This window comes from Tenrec ecaudatus, chromosome 13 (genome assembly GCF_050624435.1).
Source record: "Tenrec ecaudatus isolate mTenEca1 chromosome 13, mTenEca1.hap1, whole genome shotgun sequence".
Lineage (NCBI taxonomy): Eukaryota > Metazoa > Chordata > Mammalia > Afrosoricida > Tenrecidae > Tenrec > Tenrec ecaudatus.
Window position 1 is genome coordinate 64410853 of NC_134542.1, and position 19506 is coordinate 64430358.

The window sequence follows — 19506 nt, forward strand, 5'->3', positions numbered from 1 at the left end:
CTCCTCCCGCCCCTGTTGGTCTGGTCGGCACCCGCAGCTGCAGCCAACCAGCCAGCCAGCCAGCTAGCCAGCAAGCAGGGGACGCCTTCAAGTGCCACCCGACTGACCTGCCGGGCCCACGGGGCTCGCTCACCGACCCACCCACCTCCGCCTCCACCACTGCGCGCCTCGCTGGGGTCCATCATGGGGCGCGGCAAGCCTAAACAGAAGCCGCCTCCCAAGAAGAAGAGGACCGGCACCCTGGACACGGAGTTCACCTGCCCCTTCTGCAACCACCCCAAGGCTTGTGAAGCAAAGATGGACCGTGCCCGCGGCAAAGCGGTCATCTCCTGCGGCGTCTGCTTCGAGGCTTTCCAGGCGCCCATCACCCACCTCTCCGACCCCGTGGACGTGTACAACGCCTGGGTCGATGCCTGTGAGGAGGCCAACCAAGAGCAGCCCCAGAGAAGCGCCCCTGAGGCCACCCACGGTGTCCCCAACGGCAGCCGTCCACAGCGGGCGAGCACCCCACGGGCCCTGGTTCCTCTCAGATGCCTGAGCCCCGGAGCATGAATAAAGCGTTCTGCCAGCTTGTCTGGGGGCAGGGGGCGGATGGGGGCGCCCAGGACAAACAGACTGTGCTGAGAGCGGTAGGGACTGAAAGAGAGAGCGTCAGAGACGAAAAAAGAAGAGATGGACTGAATAAGAGAATGAGAGAGGGGGGCGGGGGAGAGTGAGAAAGAGAAAGCGAGCGAGCAAGAGACACAGAGAGAGGGAGAGAATGAAAGACCTTGAGAGAGAGATGTACAAATAGGTTCATCCACCTAGTCGATTAGTATTCCAGGAATCCGTGAAGTCCTTGATTTGTGCATGTGAGCATGTCTCCATTTCACTGGTCCCATCACCTTCCCAACAGTTGTGCCGCCATCATCCAGGCCACAGCCAACACGGTTATCCTCCCTTCACACGGTGTCCGGTGTTTTGTATTCCCTCGTTCTCCCTGGTACCTCTCAGGGGTCACCCCGCCCTCCTGTTGGCTCCTCGACGACACACACACACACACACACACACACACACACACACACACACAGCCTCCCTCCAAATCCCCTGGGAAAGGAAGCCTTTCCTTTGACACCGTCCAACCTGATTCCACAGGTGGCCATGGTAGGATATACTTTTCCTGCCTCGCCTGAAGCCTGGCAGGCGAGCACTTGGAGCTTGGAGCTGGCCTAGGCAGGGGACAGCTCTTGGCACATGCTTTCCGCTCCCTGGTGTCTCCCCGCGCCCTCCAACTCTCCTCTGCCCTGTCCGTGTCTTTCCTCAGCCCAGTCACGGCCCCTCCCCACAGGGGGACTCCAGAAACTCAGAGGAATGATTCCCATGCACACTGCCCTGAGGCGATCTGGGCAGGGCTGCATATCCAGCCCGCCCTTCCCCCCCAGCCCCACCTCGAGGGCGTGGCCTCCTCAGGCAGGTTTGTATAAATTGACCGCTGGCGGGCCCTAGGCCCTTGGACTCCAGCTCCCTTCTCCAGCCACTCCTGGATCTGGTTTCCGGCTCCTGCTCCGCCTCCGACTCCGCCTCCGCCTCCGCTTCCCCAGAAGGCCGCCTGCTGATCCCAGGAGCCATCTGCGACCTGCCAGGAGGACGACGACCAGGATCCACGACGACGCTGCCTCCACAGCCAGTGGCGTCCCTGCTCCGCTTGGCCTCGCTTCCTTCCTCCAGCCCTCCTCCCGCCCCTGTTGGTCTGGTCGGCACCCGCAGCTGCAGCCAACCAGCCAGCCAGCCAGCTAGCCAGCAAGCAGGGGACGCCTTCAAGTGCCACCCGACTGACCTGCCGGGCCCACGGGGCTCGCTCACCGACCCACCCACCTCCGCCTCCACCACTGCGCGCCTCGCTGGGGTCCATCATGGGGCGCGGCAAGCCTAAACAGAAGCCGCCTCCCAAGAAGAAGAGGACCGGCACCCTGGACACGGAGTTCACCTGCCCCTTCTGCAACCACCCCAAGGCTTGTGAAGCAAAGATGGACCGTGCCCGCGGCAAAGCGGTCATCTCCTGCGGCGTCTGCTTCGAGGCTTTCCAGGCGCCCATCACCCACCTCTCCGACCCCGTGGACGTGTACAACGCCTGGGTCGATGCCTGTGAGGAGGCCAACCAAGAGCAGCCCCAGAGAAGCGCCCCTGAGGCCACCCACGGTGTCCCCAACGGCAGCCGTCCACAGCGGGCGAGCACCCCACGGGCCCTGGTTCCTCTCAGATGCCTGAGCCCCGGAGCATGAATAAAGCGTTCTGCCAGCTTGTCTGGGGGCAGGGGGCGGATGGGGGCGCCCAGGACAAACAGACTGTGCTGAGAGCGGTAGGGACTGAAAGAGAGAGCGTCAGAGACGAAAAAAGAAGAGATGGACTGAATAAGAGAATGAGAGAGGGGGGCGGGGGAGAGTGAGAAAGAGAAAGCGAGCGAGCAAGAGACACAGAGAGAGGGAGAGAATGAAAGACCTTGAGAGAGAGATGTACAAATAGGTTCATCCACCTAGTCGATTAGTATTCCAGGAATCCGTGAAGTCCTTGATTTGTGCATGTGAGCATGTCTCCATTTCACTGGTCCCATCACCTTCCCAACAGTTGTGCCGCCATCATCCAGGCCACAGCCAACACGGTTATCCTCCCTTCACACGGTGTCCGGTGTTTTGTATTCCCTCGTTCTCCCTGGTACCTCTCAGGGGTCACCCCGCCCTCCTGTTGGCTCCTCGACGACACACACACACACACACACACACACACACACACACACAGCCTCCCTCCAAATCCCCTGGGAAAGGAAGCCTTTCCTTTGACACCGTCCAACCTGATTCCACAGGTGGCCATGGTAGGATATACTTTTCCTGCCTCGCCTGAAGCCTGGCAGGCGAGCACTTGGAGCTTGGAGCTGGCCTAGGCAGGGGACAGCTCTTGGCACATGCTTTCCGCTCCCTGGTGTCTCCCCGCGCCCTCCAACTCTCCTCTGCCCTGTCCGTGTCTTTCCTCAGCCCAGTCACGGCCCCTCCCCACAGGGGGACTCCAGAAACTCAGAGGAATGATTCCCATGCACACTGCCCTGAGGCGATCTGGGCAGGGCTGCATATCCAGCCCGCCCTTCCCCCCCAGCCCCACCTCGAGGGCGTGGCCTCCTCAGGCAGGTTTGTATAAATTGACCGCTGGCGGGCCCTAGGCCCTTGGACTCCAGCTCCCTTCTCCAGCCACTCCTGGATCTGGTTTCCGGCTCCTGCTCCGCCTCCGACTCCGCCTCCGCCTCCGCTTCCCCAGAAGGCCGCCTGCTGATCCCAGGAGCCATCTGCGACCTGCCAGGAGGACGACGACCAGGATCCACGACGACGCTGCCTCCACAGCCAGTGGCGTCCCTGCTCCGCTTGGCCTCGCTTCCTTCCTCCAGCCCTCCTCCCGCCCCTGTTGGTCTGGTCGGCACCCGCAGCTGCAGCCAACCAGCCAGCCAGCCAGCTAGCCAGCAAGCAGGGGACGCCTTCAAGTGCCACCCGACTGACCTGCCGGGCCCACGGGGCTCGCTCACCGACCCACCCACCTCCGCCTCCACCACTGCGCGCCTCGCTGGGGTCCATCATGGGGCGCGGCAAGCCTAAACAGAAGCCGCCTCCCAAGAAGAAGAGGACCGGCACCCTGGACACGGAGTTCACCTGCCCCTTCTGCAACCACCCCAAGGCTTGTGAAGCAAAGATGGACCGTGCCCGCGGCAAAGCGGTCATCTCCTGCGGCGTCTGCTTCGAGGCTTTCCAGGCGCCCATCACCCACCTCTCCGACCCCGTGGACGTGTACAACGCCTGGGTCGATGCCTGTGAGGAGGCCAACCAAGAGCAGCCCCAGAGAAGCGCCCCTGAGGCCACCCACGGTGTCCCCAACGGCAGCCGTCCACAGCGGGCGAGCACCCCACGGGCCCTGGTTCCTCTCAGATGCCTGAGCCCCGGAGCATGAATAAAGCGTTCTGCCAGCTTGTCTGGGGGCAGGGGGCGGATGGGGGCGCCCAGGACAAACAGACTGTGCTGAGAGCGGTAGGGACTGAAAGAGAGAGCGTCAGAGACGAAAAAAGAAGAGATGGACTGAATAAGAGAATGAGAGAGGGGGGCGGGGGAGAGTGAGAAAGAGAAAGCGAGCGAGCAAGAGACACAGAGAGAGGGAGAGAATGAAAGACCTTGAGAGAGAGATGTACAAATAGGTTCATCCACCTAGTCGATTAGTATTCCAGGAATCCGTGAAGTCCTTGATTTGTGCATGTGAGCATGTCTCCATTTCACTGGTCCCATCACCTTCCCAACAGTTGTGCCGCCATCATCCAGGCCACAGCCAACACGGTTATCCTCCCTTCACACGGTGTCCGGTGTTTTGTATTCCCTCGTTCTCCCTGGTACCTCTCAGGGGTCACCCCGCCCTCCTGTTGGCTCCTCGACGACACACACACACACACACACACACACACACACAGCCTCCCTCCAAATCCCCTGGGAAAGGAAGCCTTTCCTTTGACACCGTCCAACCTGATTCCACAGGTGGCCATGGTAGGATATACTTTTCCTGCCTCGCCTGAAGCCTGGCAGGCGAGCACTTGGAGCTTGGAGCTGGCCTAGGCAGGGGACAGCTCTTGGCACATGCTTTCCGCTCCCTGGTGTCTCCCCGCGCCCTCCAACTCTCCTCTGCCCTGTCCGTGTCTTTCCTCAGCCCAGTCACGGCCCCTCCCCACAGGGGGACTCCAGAAACTCAGAGGAATGATTCCCATGCACACTGCCCTGAGGCGATCTGGGCAGGGCTGCATATCCAGCCCGCCCTTCCCCCCCAGCCCCACCTCGAGGGCGTGGCCTCCTCAGGCAGGTTTGTATAAATTGACCGCTGGCGGGCCCTAGGCCCTTGGACTCCAGCTCCCTTCTCCAGCCACTCCTGGATCTGGTTTCTGGCTCCTGCTCCGCCTCCGCCTCCGCTTCTCCTGAAGGCTGCCTTCTTTATTTGTGCAAGGGGCTAGCTCTCCACCGTTTTCTTTAATGTAGTAATAGTATTTATTTGAGAGCATTATATATTTAGAATTAAACATAAATACATATATCATTGTAATGCTTCATGCTATATACCTTGAATATGTAATTATTGTGACAAAATTAATTATTATAGGTAATAATATATAATCTGTGTGACTAATTTCAGTGCTGCCCTCTTTCCTGGGTCAATGGTGCATATCTTACCTCACTTCTAATAAAGAGCTGAGCTCCTCAAACTAGGTTTACAAACTATGGACACACAAAAAAGTTTAGCTTTCAGGATTCTTCTTTTGAGGATCAAGTGGTCACTTATATGATCACGGAGAATTAATATTTGTTGTATAAATTCTAATTTCATCTTTTGTACACTGAGAATAGAGATTTATCACTTTATCCACTGAAATATGTCTGCTTTGAAGGATTGATTCCATCTCTTTGAACAGTTCTTTTTCCAGTTTCTTCATTCCATCCAAAATCACCCTGGCTTTTTCCTGAATAATTAAAAAAATGAAAATACATAAACACACATACACGAGTCTCACCACCTTCCAACACATGTTTTCTACTTCCGGTTTGGTCCTTCCCTCTCTATATTCTTTCGATATGAAAGGAATGATGTTTGGTGGGGGAGGTTTAGGTAAAACATTGCTTTAGATTGAGTTCATACATGGATATCAGTTATTGTTCTTCTTAGTAGATAGGGCAAGATTATGTCTGATTTGTCTAAAAGCAAAAAACCTAAATTATAAATAACAGGACAATGGAAAGTCTGATATTAATTGCATATGGGGAAAGTTGTTGAAAACTGAAGTTGAGAAATCTTTATGAATTTAGACTTATGTATAGTTGAAATGAACATTATCAGATTAAACAAAGGAAATAGAACAGCGATGTTCAAGAGAAAGAACAACTAAAAGAAAGCTCATTTTCTCTTTGAATTCCTCTTTGTTTGTTTTTTTTTGTTTTTTTTTCCCTCTTTGTTTTAAGAAGGGGATAAAAGGACTTCGACTCTTCTAGAAAGGAGCCATTGGTGTATTTATTCAATCAGCCAGAGTACCGCACTTAGAGAAAAATGTACGTAAGAAAAAAGTTACTGAAAAGTGAATATGATTTTAAAGCTTTGAAGTACTTATGGGGAAGAGCTCCACAGACAAATATTATTAACCTAATAAGGATTTCAATATGTAATTACATGCAATTACATTGCATTTTTTATTAGTGAAGAAAAGATAGTTTTGTCTATGAATGGCATTTAAACAGTGGATGGTCATTATAAAAACTAAGTTAGCATCCTCACTTCATAACATACTCATAAATAAATCTCAGATGCATTACACTTTTTTAAAGACACATCTACACTTGAAGAAAATATCAAAGTTTTGTTATTATTTTTATTTTTAAATAAGGTAGACCTTTTGAAACACTACTTACAGGTACCTGAAGTGAAAAGACTCTCAAATGTAACTGACTAAAATTTTTGTCTCACAAAAATACTATTAAAACTTTAAATGTCAAACAAAAACCTGGATAAAATACATGTATAAATAATTCATCTGAATATATTTCTGCTACTTTTGAGGCAAAAAAACCCTAAATAAATAAAAACCATCTAGAATCAATTGAAAAGAGTGCAAATAAGACAATAAGAAAGTCGTTTAAGAAGAAACACAAAAGGCCAATAAACCGACATGAGCGATTTTCAATCTCTTGAAGAAATTTTCAACTTCATTAAGAATCAATGCAGGCAAATTAAAAACATCAATAGCACTCACTCTCTGAGAGACACGAGCATAGTTTAGAACCAATATTAGAGCCTAGTTCTTTTGTCACTTCTTCCTGCAAATCTCATGACCTTCCCACCACATTTTGCTGTCAATCAGCATCTGTTGCTGTTGTTGTTGTCAGGGCCAGTAGCATCAGTTCTGACTCATAGCGATTCAATGCGCAATAGAGGGACAACGGCCAGGTCCTGCATCATCTTCACAATTGCTCCTGTGCTTGTGCCTTTGGTACTCATGAACGACTTAATAGCTTTAACTATATTTTGAACTTTCAACTTTTATTTTCATATTATTTTACCAAAAAGTCAATTAATAAGCATTTAATAATTTGGGGTATGGAATATAAGAAGGAGCTTCAAAATGCTTGTGGAAAGTGAAATTAAAAGATAATGGAACCATCCAAGAACTTTTTGAAGCCCCCTTGTATTCTAAGCAAGCTCCTTAAATTCTCCTACTCTGCTCATCTTTATCAATAGAAAGGAATAATAATAACTACCTTATAAGGTAGTTGTGAGGAGCCCTGGTAGGGTAGTGGTTATGCATTGGGCTGTCAACCACAAGGTTAGCAATTTGCAACCACCATTTGCTCCTTGGGGTTAAAGAGTGTGGTTTCAGAAAACCACAGAAGCAGCTCTATCCTGCCCTGTACCATCACCATGAGTCAGAATTGATTGATGGCAGTGAGTTTGTTTTTGTTTTTTTGGAAGATGCCTTTGAAGAGTAATCAAATAACATATTTTGTTTAAGAAAATATCATGGGTCTTGGTGTATAGTAAGTGCTCAATAAAAAGTACCTGTTATTACATTTAATACACTATTTTTAAGGACTCATTACACACTCTTAATTAGTCATGAATCAATACAATTCTACTAGAGTCTGATTATATAATTTCTTTTTAGTCTATGTTTATATGAAGGAAGACAAGAAGGCTAAAATTCCAAAGTTTAAAATATGGACTAAATTATAATTCAAGCAATTCTCAATGAATCAGGATATATATACTCATACCTTATCATTATCTATTGCTTCCAATGCCTGTTGATGTTTTTGGTAAAGTGGGTGTCTTCTGTCAGGCCTAATCCTCAAATGTGACTTTTTAACTCGATCATCAAGTTCAAATGTTGGTGAACTGGTATCTAATAGTTGTGATATATTTGGCACAAATATGAAAGGCTTAAAAATGGATCTAGAAAAAAAAGAAACATTATTAAACTGGCATGTTGACATTTAAAATATTAAAATATAAAATATATCTGGTATTTTTGTTAAATATATCTGGCATTCATGTTAAGTTCCAAGATGTCCTCAAGTTAGAAGCATTTATTAATGATGCTACATACTGATTAGATCCTGTCACACTACCTTCCTGGTACACTGAGATTTCCTCTGAGGCATGGGACTATGCTTTAGTTTGTCTTGTATTCCCATATACCTAACAGAGGGCCTGGCTCATACACAGTGCCTACAACATAACAAAACAATGTGTCCCAGTTTCTGCTGCCGCCTCCGCAATTGGAGGGTAACGAAATACAAGGCAGTTCAAAATGGACACATGGAAAAATCCCATTATCTTTTAGTCCCATTTTCCAAGAACCTCTGAAGGCCTCTCCTTCGGAAAGTGGGTGGCTCTAACAAACGGAAGTGTACATCTCACAATGTAGGAGGCTGAAGTCCAGGTTCAGCGCACCGGCTCCAAAGGAAAGTTTTCTCCCTCTCTTATTGGTTTCCTGGAGAGCTCCATGTGGCTTGGCATCTGCCTTGCCCATTTCTGCTTGGCTAATCTGTTTCTTTTATATTTTGTAAGAGATTGGCTCAACACGCCCTACACAAATTTTGCCTCATTAATACAAATAAAGACAACCTATTCCCAAGTAGGGCTATAACCACAGGACCAAACCAGGAAACCAAACTCCCTGCCATTGAGTGGATGCTGACTCATATTGACCCTATAGGACAAGGTTGAACTGCCCCTGTGAGTTTCTTAGATTGGAACTCTTGATGGGATAGAAAGCCCCATCTATCTCCCTTGCAGCAGCTCCGTGGTTTCAAATTGCTGCGCTTGCAGTTGGCAGCCCAACTCATAAGCAACAATGCTACCAACCTTCCCCTGACCACAGCCCAGAGGGTAGGGTTTACATGCATCTGAGGGAACACAATTCAAACCATAACAGAAGAGAAAGATAATTCTCAAGATTAAACCGAGGATAACATTTTGAGATGAAATGAAAAAAAATAGTAATTAGAGAAACAGTTTTGATTTCATTTTCTTGGAAATATCTAATAATATAACAGACTGTAATAATAATACATGCCCAAAATTCAGGCCCTTTATTCAATCTGACTCAGGCACACTATAGGATAGAGTAAAACTGAGACTAAATTGTTAAAGAAAAAGATAGCCTGACCATTCTCCTGCAGAGCAGCTACTGGGTTAGAACTCTTGACCTTGCAGTCAAACAGCCCAGCCCATTACCTACTAAGTCACTAGAAATTCTGTAACATTAAGAGGCAATGACTATAAATTATTTCTAAATGTAAGGTGCATTGAATTTGTTGTGAAATACTAATGATCAGTCACTCACATCAAGGTGATCAAGATAATCTTTAGAAACCACTATTTACGATATAAGGGGGCTTCAAAGTTTTTGTGAAAATTTTCTATTGTCTTTGAATCCCATATTTCTATGAACATTATGACGCACCTCCTAAGTTTTATATATGTGTGTGTGTTTTCTAGATGTGAACACATATGCAGACATGTAAATCCAGCATAACTGAATTATTTAACCTTTTATACTATTTGTTATTAATCACCTACTATTGTAATTTTTGAAATATGAATTTTTTTCAAAGTTGCCCAATTTTTTTCTTGACAATGCTAAACTTTGAGGCAGAGGGGATATGATAATTACATACAAGGCACTGTTAACATGTCATCCTATAAAACATGAGGAGTTGTGGTGTTCTACACACATGAAAATGGCTGACTAAAACTTCAACATAAAATATATACAAGAGTTATTGTCCTGTCCTGTGACAAAAAAATTTAGCCTGGTAATATCACCACTGCACTAATGGCTTTCCCCTTAGTCCGGCCCCTTTTCAGGTGCACAGGGTGTTGTGAGCTTACCTCGCAGGGTCTGGAGTCGCTGTGAAGAAGTGGATGCAGGGAAGACTGGTATCTTGTGGCAAAATGGAAACCATGCTTGCAGTGGTCATGAACTGTCCTTCCATATTAATGCCACTTGGTTTATCACGAAGGATTTCCATCATTGCTTCAAAAGTTATGCTTCCTGGGGAAATAATTTCTAAAATCATTAAACACATCTCATACACAGATACCACACAACTACAAACTGTTTTCTCTGCTGAGAATATATAGCATGAATATTGGTCCTGGTAGAAACAAGAGACTGCCATAAATAAATCTTGTTCTCCTAACTGCAATTATATTCACGCTACTGTCACAGGAAGATATTTAAAATGCCTATATAAACATGCAAGGTTTCAAAACCATTGTAGTGGATAAAATCTCTTATCTTCTAAAGAAGAAGGACATGATAGGGCAACGCAATCAATTCTACTGTGCTTACAGAATCTGCTTAGCAGTATTTAGTTAGCAGCAGTACATGGACAGGGAGTTGCCAGAGGTTCAGGCCAGATTCAGAAGAGCACCTGGAACAAGGGATATTGCTGTTGATACATGGATCTTAGCTCAAAGCAAAGAACACCAGAAAGATGTTTGCTTGTTTTATTGACTGCCAAGGCACTCAACTCAGTGGATTATAACAAACTATGGATAATCTTGAGAAGAATGAGAATTCCAGAACACCTGACTGTGCTCATGTGGAAAATGTACATGGATCGAGAGACAGTCGTGTGAACACCACAAGAGAATAATGCATTGTTTAAAATTTGTAAAGGTATGTGACAGGGTTGCATCCTCTAACCATACTCGTTCAATCTGTTTGCTGTATAGTCAGAGAAGCTGTATTGTATGAAGAAGAAGGTGACATCAGGATTGGAGGAATGTTTATTAACAACCTGTGAAATGCAGGTGACACAACCTGGCTTGCTCAAAGTGAGGAGGACTTGAAGAATCTGCTGGTGAGGACCAAGGATTGCCGTCTTCAGCATGGATGATGACTCAATATAAGGAAAACCAGAATCTTCACAACTGGACTGATAGGTGACATCACGATAAATGGAGAAAAGATGGATGTTGTCGAGGCTTTTGTCTTGCTTGGATCCACAATCAATGCACATGGAAGTAGCAGTCAAAAGCTCAAATGACACATTAGGCAAATCCGCTCCATGAGATCCCTTTAAGGTGTTGAAAAGCAAGAATGCTATTTAGGACTACGGTGCACCTGACCCAAGGCATGATATTTTCAGTTGCCTCCTAGTCACGTGAAAGTTGGACATTGAATAGGGAAAACTGAAGAAGAATCGATGCATTTGAATTATGGTATTGGCCAAAAACAATCTTGAAAGTACCACAGACTACCAAAAGAACAAACAAGTCTATCTTAGAAAAATACAGCCAGAATGCTCCTTTGGAGGCAAGGAAAGTGAGACCGATGGATATATGGAGTGGATAAGCTGTCAGAAGAGACCAGTCAGTGGAGAAGGACATCATGCTTGGTAAAGTGAGGGGTAATAAAAAAGAGGAAGGCTTTCAACAAGATGGATTTACACAGTGCCTGCAAAAATGGGCTCAACCTAAGAACAACTGTGAGGATGGCAAAGAGCCAGGTGATATTTCACTGTGTTGTACAGAGGGTCACCATGAGTCAAGGCCAACTCGAGGGCACAACCACCTTCTGGGTTGGTCCTCAATTCAAATTGTTGTCTGTCTGTCCCCAGGAGGCCGCCAAGATCTCTGTTCAATCTTTAACCTCTTAGTAGCTACTTTTTTATTAATTTGGATTAATACATATATCGAATCATTCCATAGTTCGATCACATCCAGCAGAATTGTACATGTGTTACCACAGTTTCCATACGTTCTTTTTCTGCATGGGCCTCTTGCTGCCAACACCACCTAGTGTTCCCTCCCCTGAAAACTCTATTCCACTTGCTGCCTCTATAGGTTCATCAATCCTGGTTTTCATACCCCAAAAAAGAATAGCTACTTTTGCTTAAGTCTGCACATGTGCAGTTTAAACTCCAAAGCCAAACTCACGGCCATCAAGTCAACAAAGTAGAACTGCCCCTTTGGGTTTCTGAGGCTGTAAATCTTTATGGAATCAGAAAACCTAACTTGTCCCCCAGAATGGCTGGTCGCTTCTGACTTTGTGGTGAGCAGCCCACCATGCCACTGGGAAGCTGGCAAACCCCTTGAAGAAAAGCTGCAGCACAAAGTGTAGACAGTCCTTCTCTATCTCTTGGACTTGGGGTCCTTAAGCAATCATTTCTTTCCAGCTTCTAGACTTGTTCTTGGACTTGGGGTCCTTAAGCAATCATTTCTTTCCAGCTTCTAGACTTGTTTTTGGGGGAAATTAGTCTCTTCTAGCCAGAAGCAGAGGTCCAGCACTATCCTTTTACTCACTTCAATATTAAACCCTTTATATATTTAATACATTAACCTTATTACTCTGAAGTCTTAGTACTAGTAATGAATATTGTGACTCTATGTTGTAATAAGTTAAAAAAGTTAAATACATAGTCCTTCACCTTTGATATTTTCAGATACTTTATATATAATTATTTAATTAAAATCAATTCTAAAGAAATCAATTTGTCAAAAGTGATTGGATAGGGTTCCCTAGAGAGACAAACCCGATTGCTAGTAATTATATATGAATATATTTATAAAGATAGATATATAATATAAGAAATGAACCGTTAAATTATATACAGATAGATTATACAAGAAATTAACAGTTGAATTACAAAGCAGTGAGACACTGGCAGTCTTTTAAGGCTTGAGAGCCACCAGTTGACAGTGAGTTGTTTAATGAGGCTCCTCCCGTCAAAGTCTATAACTCCTACAAATAACCTTTTCCTGCATGGGTCTGGTAAGAAGGTAGGGAAAGATACTGATAGGATTCACCTGTAAGTAATTGTGAACCAGGATTCTCTGGCTTGCCATCCTGTTTCACATAAAATGAGCCCTCTGAGAAGCAGAAGGGGGAATTTCATTACCAGCAAGAGACAGGAGTGGAGCAAGTCTTCTGGACCAGTAAATGTCCTGGGTTCTGAGGAGACAGCTCTGTCATCAGAGGAGCAGCATCAGTACCAGAAGCCAGAGCATGGAACAGAGTGGTGGACTTCCCAACCCATGGAGCAAGTAAAGCTAAGTGCTTTGGGTTACAAAGCTGGTTTGAGGAGTGGGGTACACTGGACACTTAATTGGTGAAACTGGCCTTACTAACTGATGGAAGTAGAGCTGAATGCCTTAGGGCTGAGGCTTCCTGGAGTGGGGTGCCTCTGGGCCCTTAATTCAGGGACCTGGGTTTGCTGACCCACAGAACTTGAGCTGAATGCCTTTGGGTTGATGCTTACAGTGGAGAGGTATACCTCTTTGAGTATTTATTAGCAGACCTGAAAGAACTTTGTAACAAGCCTTGATAAACAACTGTATCCTAACTTGCACTATAAATGATCAACTTCCTTAATAAATATCACAATATTTAATCATAAATATTGTCTGTGAGTTCTGAGTAGCCAATGCAATAGTTATCAGAACCTAGAGATAAAATCGAGATTATTGACTGAAAGTAGCACACAAGTAACTTCCACTAAACATGGTTGATTGACCACAGGTTCTTGTTTCCTCACTTTGCCCCAAATACGACTACAGTAACAAAAAAGGAGTACAATTGAAGTAGCTCCTAACAACAAAGAAAGCATGCAAGATAAGTGTTTCTTCCATTATAAGATATTAAAACAAAAAAGCTCATAGCAAGTATATATCTAAACTGTGTTCAGTGACATTTCACATTAAAATAAAATTGATGTGCATGTAAAATAACAGTATGCACTGTCTTCATCTAACCATGCAAGCCACCAACTCTTTCATGTTAATAACACTAAGAGGGGGGAAAAAAACCTAATGCCATTGAGCTGATTCTGAAGCATAGCAACTCTGCATCATAGACTATAACTGCCCCATAAAGGGTCTCAGTAGACTGCCACACACCATTCTCCTATGAAGCAGCTATGGGATTAGAACCAACAAGCCTCTGAATTAGCAGCTGAGTGCTTTAACCATTGAGCCACGAGGGCTCTTGTGTTAGTAGTGATAAATATCTACAAGTCCGTAGTCTCTTACTCAGTTTCCAGAGAATAGAACTATGACTTCAAATGCAAGAAAAATAATTTATTAAATTTATAGGTAACTTGTAATATGAACAGTGTCTTTCTGTTAATTTTGAAAAATACAAGGGGGGAAGAAAAAGTCATATGCCTAAAAATAGCCCTTAATGTGAAAACTAAGCAATAAATTGCCCTGAGATCATCTTTAAACCTTAAACCAAAACATATCCTCTGAAGTGTTCTTAAAACTAAATAATAGTTTAGCTGAATTGCTAAAAAAAAATCTGCCTTTGAGTATTATGCTTTTTGAAGGTTTGCCTACATGGGATCAAATTGATAGCAGCAACTTGAAAGAGAAGACATGAGCCTTAGTGGGCAGTGGGTCATGTGAACAAGGGAGGCACAGTTCAGAAAAGGGGGGTTGGAATGAATGCACAACTCGGAGAATTCTATCTGTGTGACTAAATGGTCCATGTACAAGCCATTGAGTTGGTGCAGGTTATGCTGTGTACATTCCCAGCAACCACAACAAAATAAACAAACCTTACGGGAAAACCCTGAAAGCTAAACAATAAAGGAAGAGCCTAGGTCTCTCCCTATCAAGCACATGGCTTCAATACCTAGTGAGATTTTAAAATAATTCCAATCTAAATTCCTGTAAATGGAAAGTTTTAATGAAAACCATGTCAGAACCATACCACTACGATAATACTGGTATTATAAAACTGTTTTCTATATTCAAAACCTACAATTCTCAAAATGAAAGGAAGATTTACATGATCACTTGAGTAGGGGAGCTACAAGAAACCCACTAGCAAGCATTGGATAAGTACTGAGACTGCAGTAGCAGGGTTCAGTAAAATGAATGCAAACCACAGGGTACAACTTCACTGCAATTTAAACTAGTTATTTAAAATACATGAGTGAATATAGATACAATTTGGATATACATGCAGCAGTTAATAGCTGTCAGGAAGAGATAGTTGGAAAGAAAAGTACTCTTCTATCCTGAAAACTAACAGGAAAAATCATCCCTAATGTACAAGTAGGCCATTTCCTATGAACGTATTGGAAACGCATTTATTTTCTTGGCAAAGCACAGAAAGCTGCATGAACTATACTTCATACTTTGGGGAAAATAAGTTTCATGCCGGGTTTCTCTATTATTATAGTCATGTATGCATTTCAAATCTGTGATTGTAATTTTGTAGTTTCATATAACAGAGCTAATCATTTCTACAATAATTTGTTTATCCTTATTTCAATCTATTTTTCTTCTTTTTGTCCAATTACCCTAAACTTTAGGATTCTGGACATTTTCCTCTCTATCTTATATTGCACTACTGTTCCCCATTCTATATGAAAAGCTGTTAATTTTATTTCCTAACCTTTTAATTATAGTGCCAGGGGGGAAAGTCCACAATAGTCATCTTTGCTGAACTGTCTGAAAATTATCATTCAAAGAGGTTCAATAAACAGTCCTCTGCTAATTTGCTGCACTGATGAGCTTACACAACAGAAGCATCAGATCCCTTAATAGTGTGAAAGTCGCCTCATAGGAAAGGGTACTCTGAAGCTACCCCAGACCAGGTCACAAGTGGTAACTGGCTAAGCGAGGTCTAAAACAAGAGTCCCTGGTGCCGAGCTCCACAGCAGCAAACCAAAATGAGCTTCCATCTCATGGAAATATCTTGCTGCACCCTAGCAATCAATTGGCTGTCCCACAAGAAGCCAAAGCTAGCCTGTCAGGTCTGTCTGCCTTACAAAAGCTTCACTTAGAACTCCTGTCCAGCGTTCAGACTGGAGGTTCCCCTGGATATGAACTGTAAAATAAGGCTTATGAGTTCATACGCAAACCTAATACTGAAAATTCTATGGTTCACATAGAATTAAATAACAATTTAGCTGCTAGAATAAAGTCAATTACTTTTTAGGGAATAAAAAAAATCCAACACTCAACAACATAAAATGCATAATGCCTACCACCCAATAAAAATTGAGAACCAATAAGTGAATAAGCAAACCAGAATAAAATTAGGTCAATATGCAACTGAGAAAGAACAGAGATGATGGTGTTATCAGACAAGGGCACTGAAACAGCTACCATATATACTCATGTATAAGCCAAGTTTTTCAGCATATTTTTAATGCAGTTTTGTGGTAAAATTAGGTGCCTTGGCTGATATTCAGGTTAGCTTATACTCGAGTATATACGGTATTCACACTACCTGGAATATGCTCAAGGAATTAAAGAAAAACATGAAAATTGTGAGAGAAGTAGATGTCCTGGTTACATAATTTCATGTCAATTTGTTAAATAGGTTATAGGGGTGGATTCTAACCTGTCAATCAGGCCATAGCTAATCATGCCTCTGTATAGGCATGGTCTTCTCCTGAGGGTTCTGAGAACTCCTGTCTTCTGGTCACCTTATAGGGGCCTTTGAGTCAGTTCCAGCTCATAGTGACAACAGAACCTGCTATCCATAGTAGATATAAAAATCACATCACTCCATCTGAATGCTCATGTAACTGAAATACTTTCAAGGGCAAATGTATTAGAGAGCCCATCCATATTTGCCTATCAAATATTCATATAGTGAGTATAGAGAAACAGGCATATTTGAAGACTATGTGGTTTACTGGCTCCAACCTGCCAGGATTTTTTTTTCTCAACAGAACCCTGTCACCATTATTTAGGCCAAAAAAAATACCTATGTTCAAAGTTCAGTCTCTCAAGAGAGACTATTGAAACAGGCTGAGATAGCAAACACTTAGATTCCAGGCTGAGGATCTGAGCAGGGAGCAAAGTGGCATTTTTAGAAATTCTCTTAGTGTTCATAAAGAGTCTGATTCCTGATCCTCATATTAGTCTCTGACCCAAATCTCTACATTCTCATGGATATTAAAACACTACCTGGGACTTCGAGCAAGATGGTGACTGAGCAACACATACCAGAGGGACTCCGCAGAAATCAGTGCAGGAGAGTTACTAAGAGGGAAATTCCACACTGCCGGGTCACAGGGGAGCTTCATAAAGAAAAGTAGGCATAGAGCCACTAGGTTTTGAGGAGCTGGGGGCTTTTGGCTTACCACAGTGGAGGCCAGCTAGGGTTTAACCTTAGCCCTGCCGCTGTCTCAGCCAGAGGCAGGATCATTTGGAGCCAGCTGAAGGACTTTATTTCAACACAGCCACAGGTGGTCACTGCCGCTGGGCAGGGTTTAAACCCCTCCAGCCCCGCAGTCAGGGATCAGGACACACAGCTATATTATTACTGTTGTTTCCTTCTCTTCTCTCTTTCCCTTCTCTCGTACAGTCTCGGTGGTCTCGGTGGTTTTTTCCCTTTTTTCTTCTTTTTCTTTTTCTCTTCCCTTTTTTGTCACATGCCACTGGCAAGCTCCAGGCCACACTCCTTAACCTAGGGTATTTATGCCTGTCCCCACCCAGCTTGGAGACTTTCACCCTCTGCATAACCTGCGGCTGGGGAAAGCCTGCTTACCTTCCTCCAGGGGAAATACTGCTCACCTCCCTCTGGTGGAAATTCAGCCTGCCCACCCTCTGCAGCACTTAGTACGTGGGAAATCCTACCCACCTTCTCCCAGCTTAAATCTTGCCTGCATAGCTGGGGGAGCTCCTACCCGTCCACTGTGGTCCCACGTGACTGAGGGAACTTCCTACCGCCTGCTGTAGAGCCTCTCACCACATAAGGCAGCTCGCCCAACACTCGCCAACGCTCCATGCTGCTGTGAGAACCTCTGCCCAGCCTCTTCAATTCTTCCCACCATTCATGGTGTTCTACACCAAAGCAGGCACATCAACCCACCATCTGTGGCACTCTCATTGCAGCAGGCACCCCCTAACACCTTCTGTGGTGCCCCAGCTGCCATGGGCCACACCATCACGACTTCTTGTAAGATCACCAAGTGCAACACCATCCTCGCAGGTCCACAACCACCCAACAAGTGTCCCCTGAGAGGACCATCCACCTTTCCCTACAACTAAAAGAATACTGGTTAACTAAGGATAGAGTGAAGCCACAGGAGGATAAAGTGGAAATCCAATTCCATAGTGCAATTGGCTGCAGGCAGTTCGAAGAACATTACCTACGAGTCTCCCAGAGAAAGCCAATGCTCTTTGACTCCCTGGAAAACTGCGCCTGGCTCCTCTAAAACAACGCAATGCAAACAGCAATCAACCCCAATGACCTCAACATAAAAACAGGAGAAACAAAAGAGAATGTCAGAAGATGTCCTGAACCTGACAACGTGCATAGAAGAAGCAGGCATTGATCTGCCACAGAAAGAAAATTTTAGAATTCTACTTGGAGTCATACAGGATATAAGGAAAACAATACAGAAAAAGGATGAAATGGTAGAGGAGGTAAAGATCATACACCAAAGGGAAATACAAGAGCACAGGGACAAGATAACCAAAACCAGCAGCAGACTCATGTACTTTGCCAACCAAATGGAGGAGGCAGAGAACTGCACCACTGACCTAGAGGACAACCAAGCAGACTTTAACAAACATGAACAAAAATCTAATAAGATCAACAGAAAAACTGAAGAAAACCTAAGAGCTATGTCTGATGCTATGAAGAGGAGCAACATCAGAATAATTGGATAACCAGAGGAAGACACAAGAAATAAGTCATCTGTAACAATACCGAGCGAATTCTTGGAGGAAAACTTCCCCAGCTTAATGAATGAAAACCAGGCAATTATTCAGGAGGCTAAAAGAACACCAGCTAGACCAAATCCCAAAAAGAACTCACCAAGGCATATAATAGTTAAACTATCCAACTTTGAGTAAAGGGAGAAAATCATGAGAGGAGCTAGGGAAAAACAAGCAGTCACATATAAAGGTTCCCAAATAAGAATATGCTCAGACCTATCAGCGGACACTGAAGAAGAGGAGAGAGTGGAGTAACATATTCCAAAAATTGAAGGAAAACAATGCAAACCCAAGAATACTCTATCCAGCCAAATTATTTATCAAGATAGATGGAGAAGTAAGAGTTTCCCAGAAAAGGAAAGACTCAAAGTATAGGTTAAAAGAAACCCAGCCTTACAAAAGATCCTTGTCGACCCAGTTTGGGCAGAAGAACAGCACTCACCGAATACAAATAAGCGATTGCCACATAGAACAGCACCACCCCGAGGGCCAAAAGAGAAAACAGCCCCAGAGAGAGCATTGGCTTAAGGGTGGAAAGAAGTCAAGAATGAAGCGCATGCACACACATGCACAACACACTGATAAGAAAGGGCGGTAGGAAAACACCCAATACAAAAGGTATAAGATGACATCACTGGAGCCAAAGAGGAATGTAATAGCCCTGAATCTCAAAGGAGTGAACTCAGGCATTAAAAGACTGAGGCTCGCAGACTGGTTTAGAAAACACAACCCATCAATCTGCTGCCTACAGGAGACACATCACAAGGCTACAGA

The 19506-nt window shown here is 44.7% G+C and overlaps 4 protein-coding genes across 5 annotated transcripts in view; 3 read left to right on the forward strand and 1 right to left on the reverse strand.

Annotated features, from left to right (window-relative positions):
• The first annotated feature begins 183 nt into the window (after positions 1-183).
• LOC142423991 (transcription elongation factor 1 homolog) lies at positions 184-552 on the forward strand. Its single transcript, XM_075529126.1, has one exon. It carries the CDS (start codon positions 184-186, stop codon positions 550-552), a length of 369 nt encoding a protein of 122 aa, XP_075385241.1.
• A 1340-nt stretch (positions 553-1892) lies between these two features.
• Positions 1893-2261, forward strand: LOC142423992 (transcription elongation factor 1 homolog). The gene has a single exon (XM_075529127.1). The coding sequence runs from the start codon at positions 1893-1895 to the stop codon at positions 2259-2261; it is 369 nt and encodes a 122-aa protein (XP_075385242.1).
• A 1336-nt stretch (positions 2262-3597) lies between these two features.
• LOC142423993 (transcription elongation factor 1 homolog) lies at positions 3598-3966 on the forward strand. Its single transcript, XM_075529128.1, has one exon. It carries the CDS (start codon positions 3598-3600, stop codon positions 3964-3966), a length of 369 nt encoding a protein of 122 aa, XP_075385243.1.
• A 1054-nt stretch (positions 3967-5020) lies between these two features.
• SCRN3 (secernin 3) overlaps positions 5021-19506 on the reverse strand; it is a 28390-nt gene continuing 13904 nt past the window's right edge. The window contains exons 6-8 of one of the 2 annotated variants that reach the window (XM_075529034.1): positions 9931-10093; positions 7809-7986; positions 5021-5509 (exon numbers count right to left, since the gene is read on the reverse strand). In XM_075529034.1, the coding sequence (XP_075385149.1) occupies positions 5336-5509; positions 7809-7986; positions 9931-10093 (515 nt within the window). In that variant the 3' untranslated portion in view covers positions 5021-5335. Of the gene's footprint in view, positions 5510-7802; positions 7987-9930; positions 10094-19506 lie in introns of those variants that run through there. The other variant, XM_075529035.1, reaches the window with a different exon arrangement.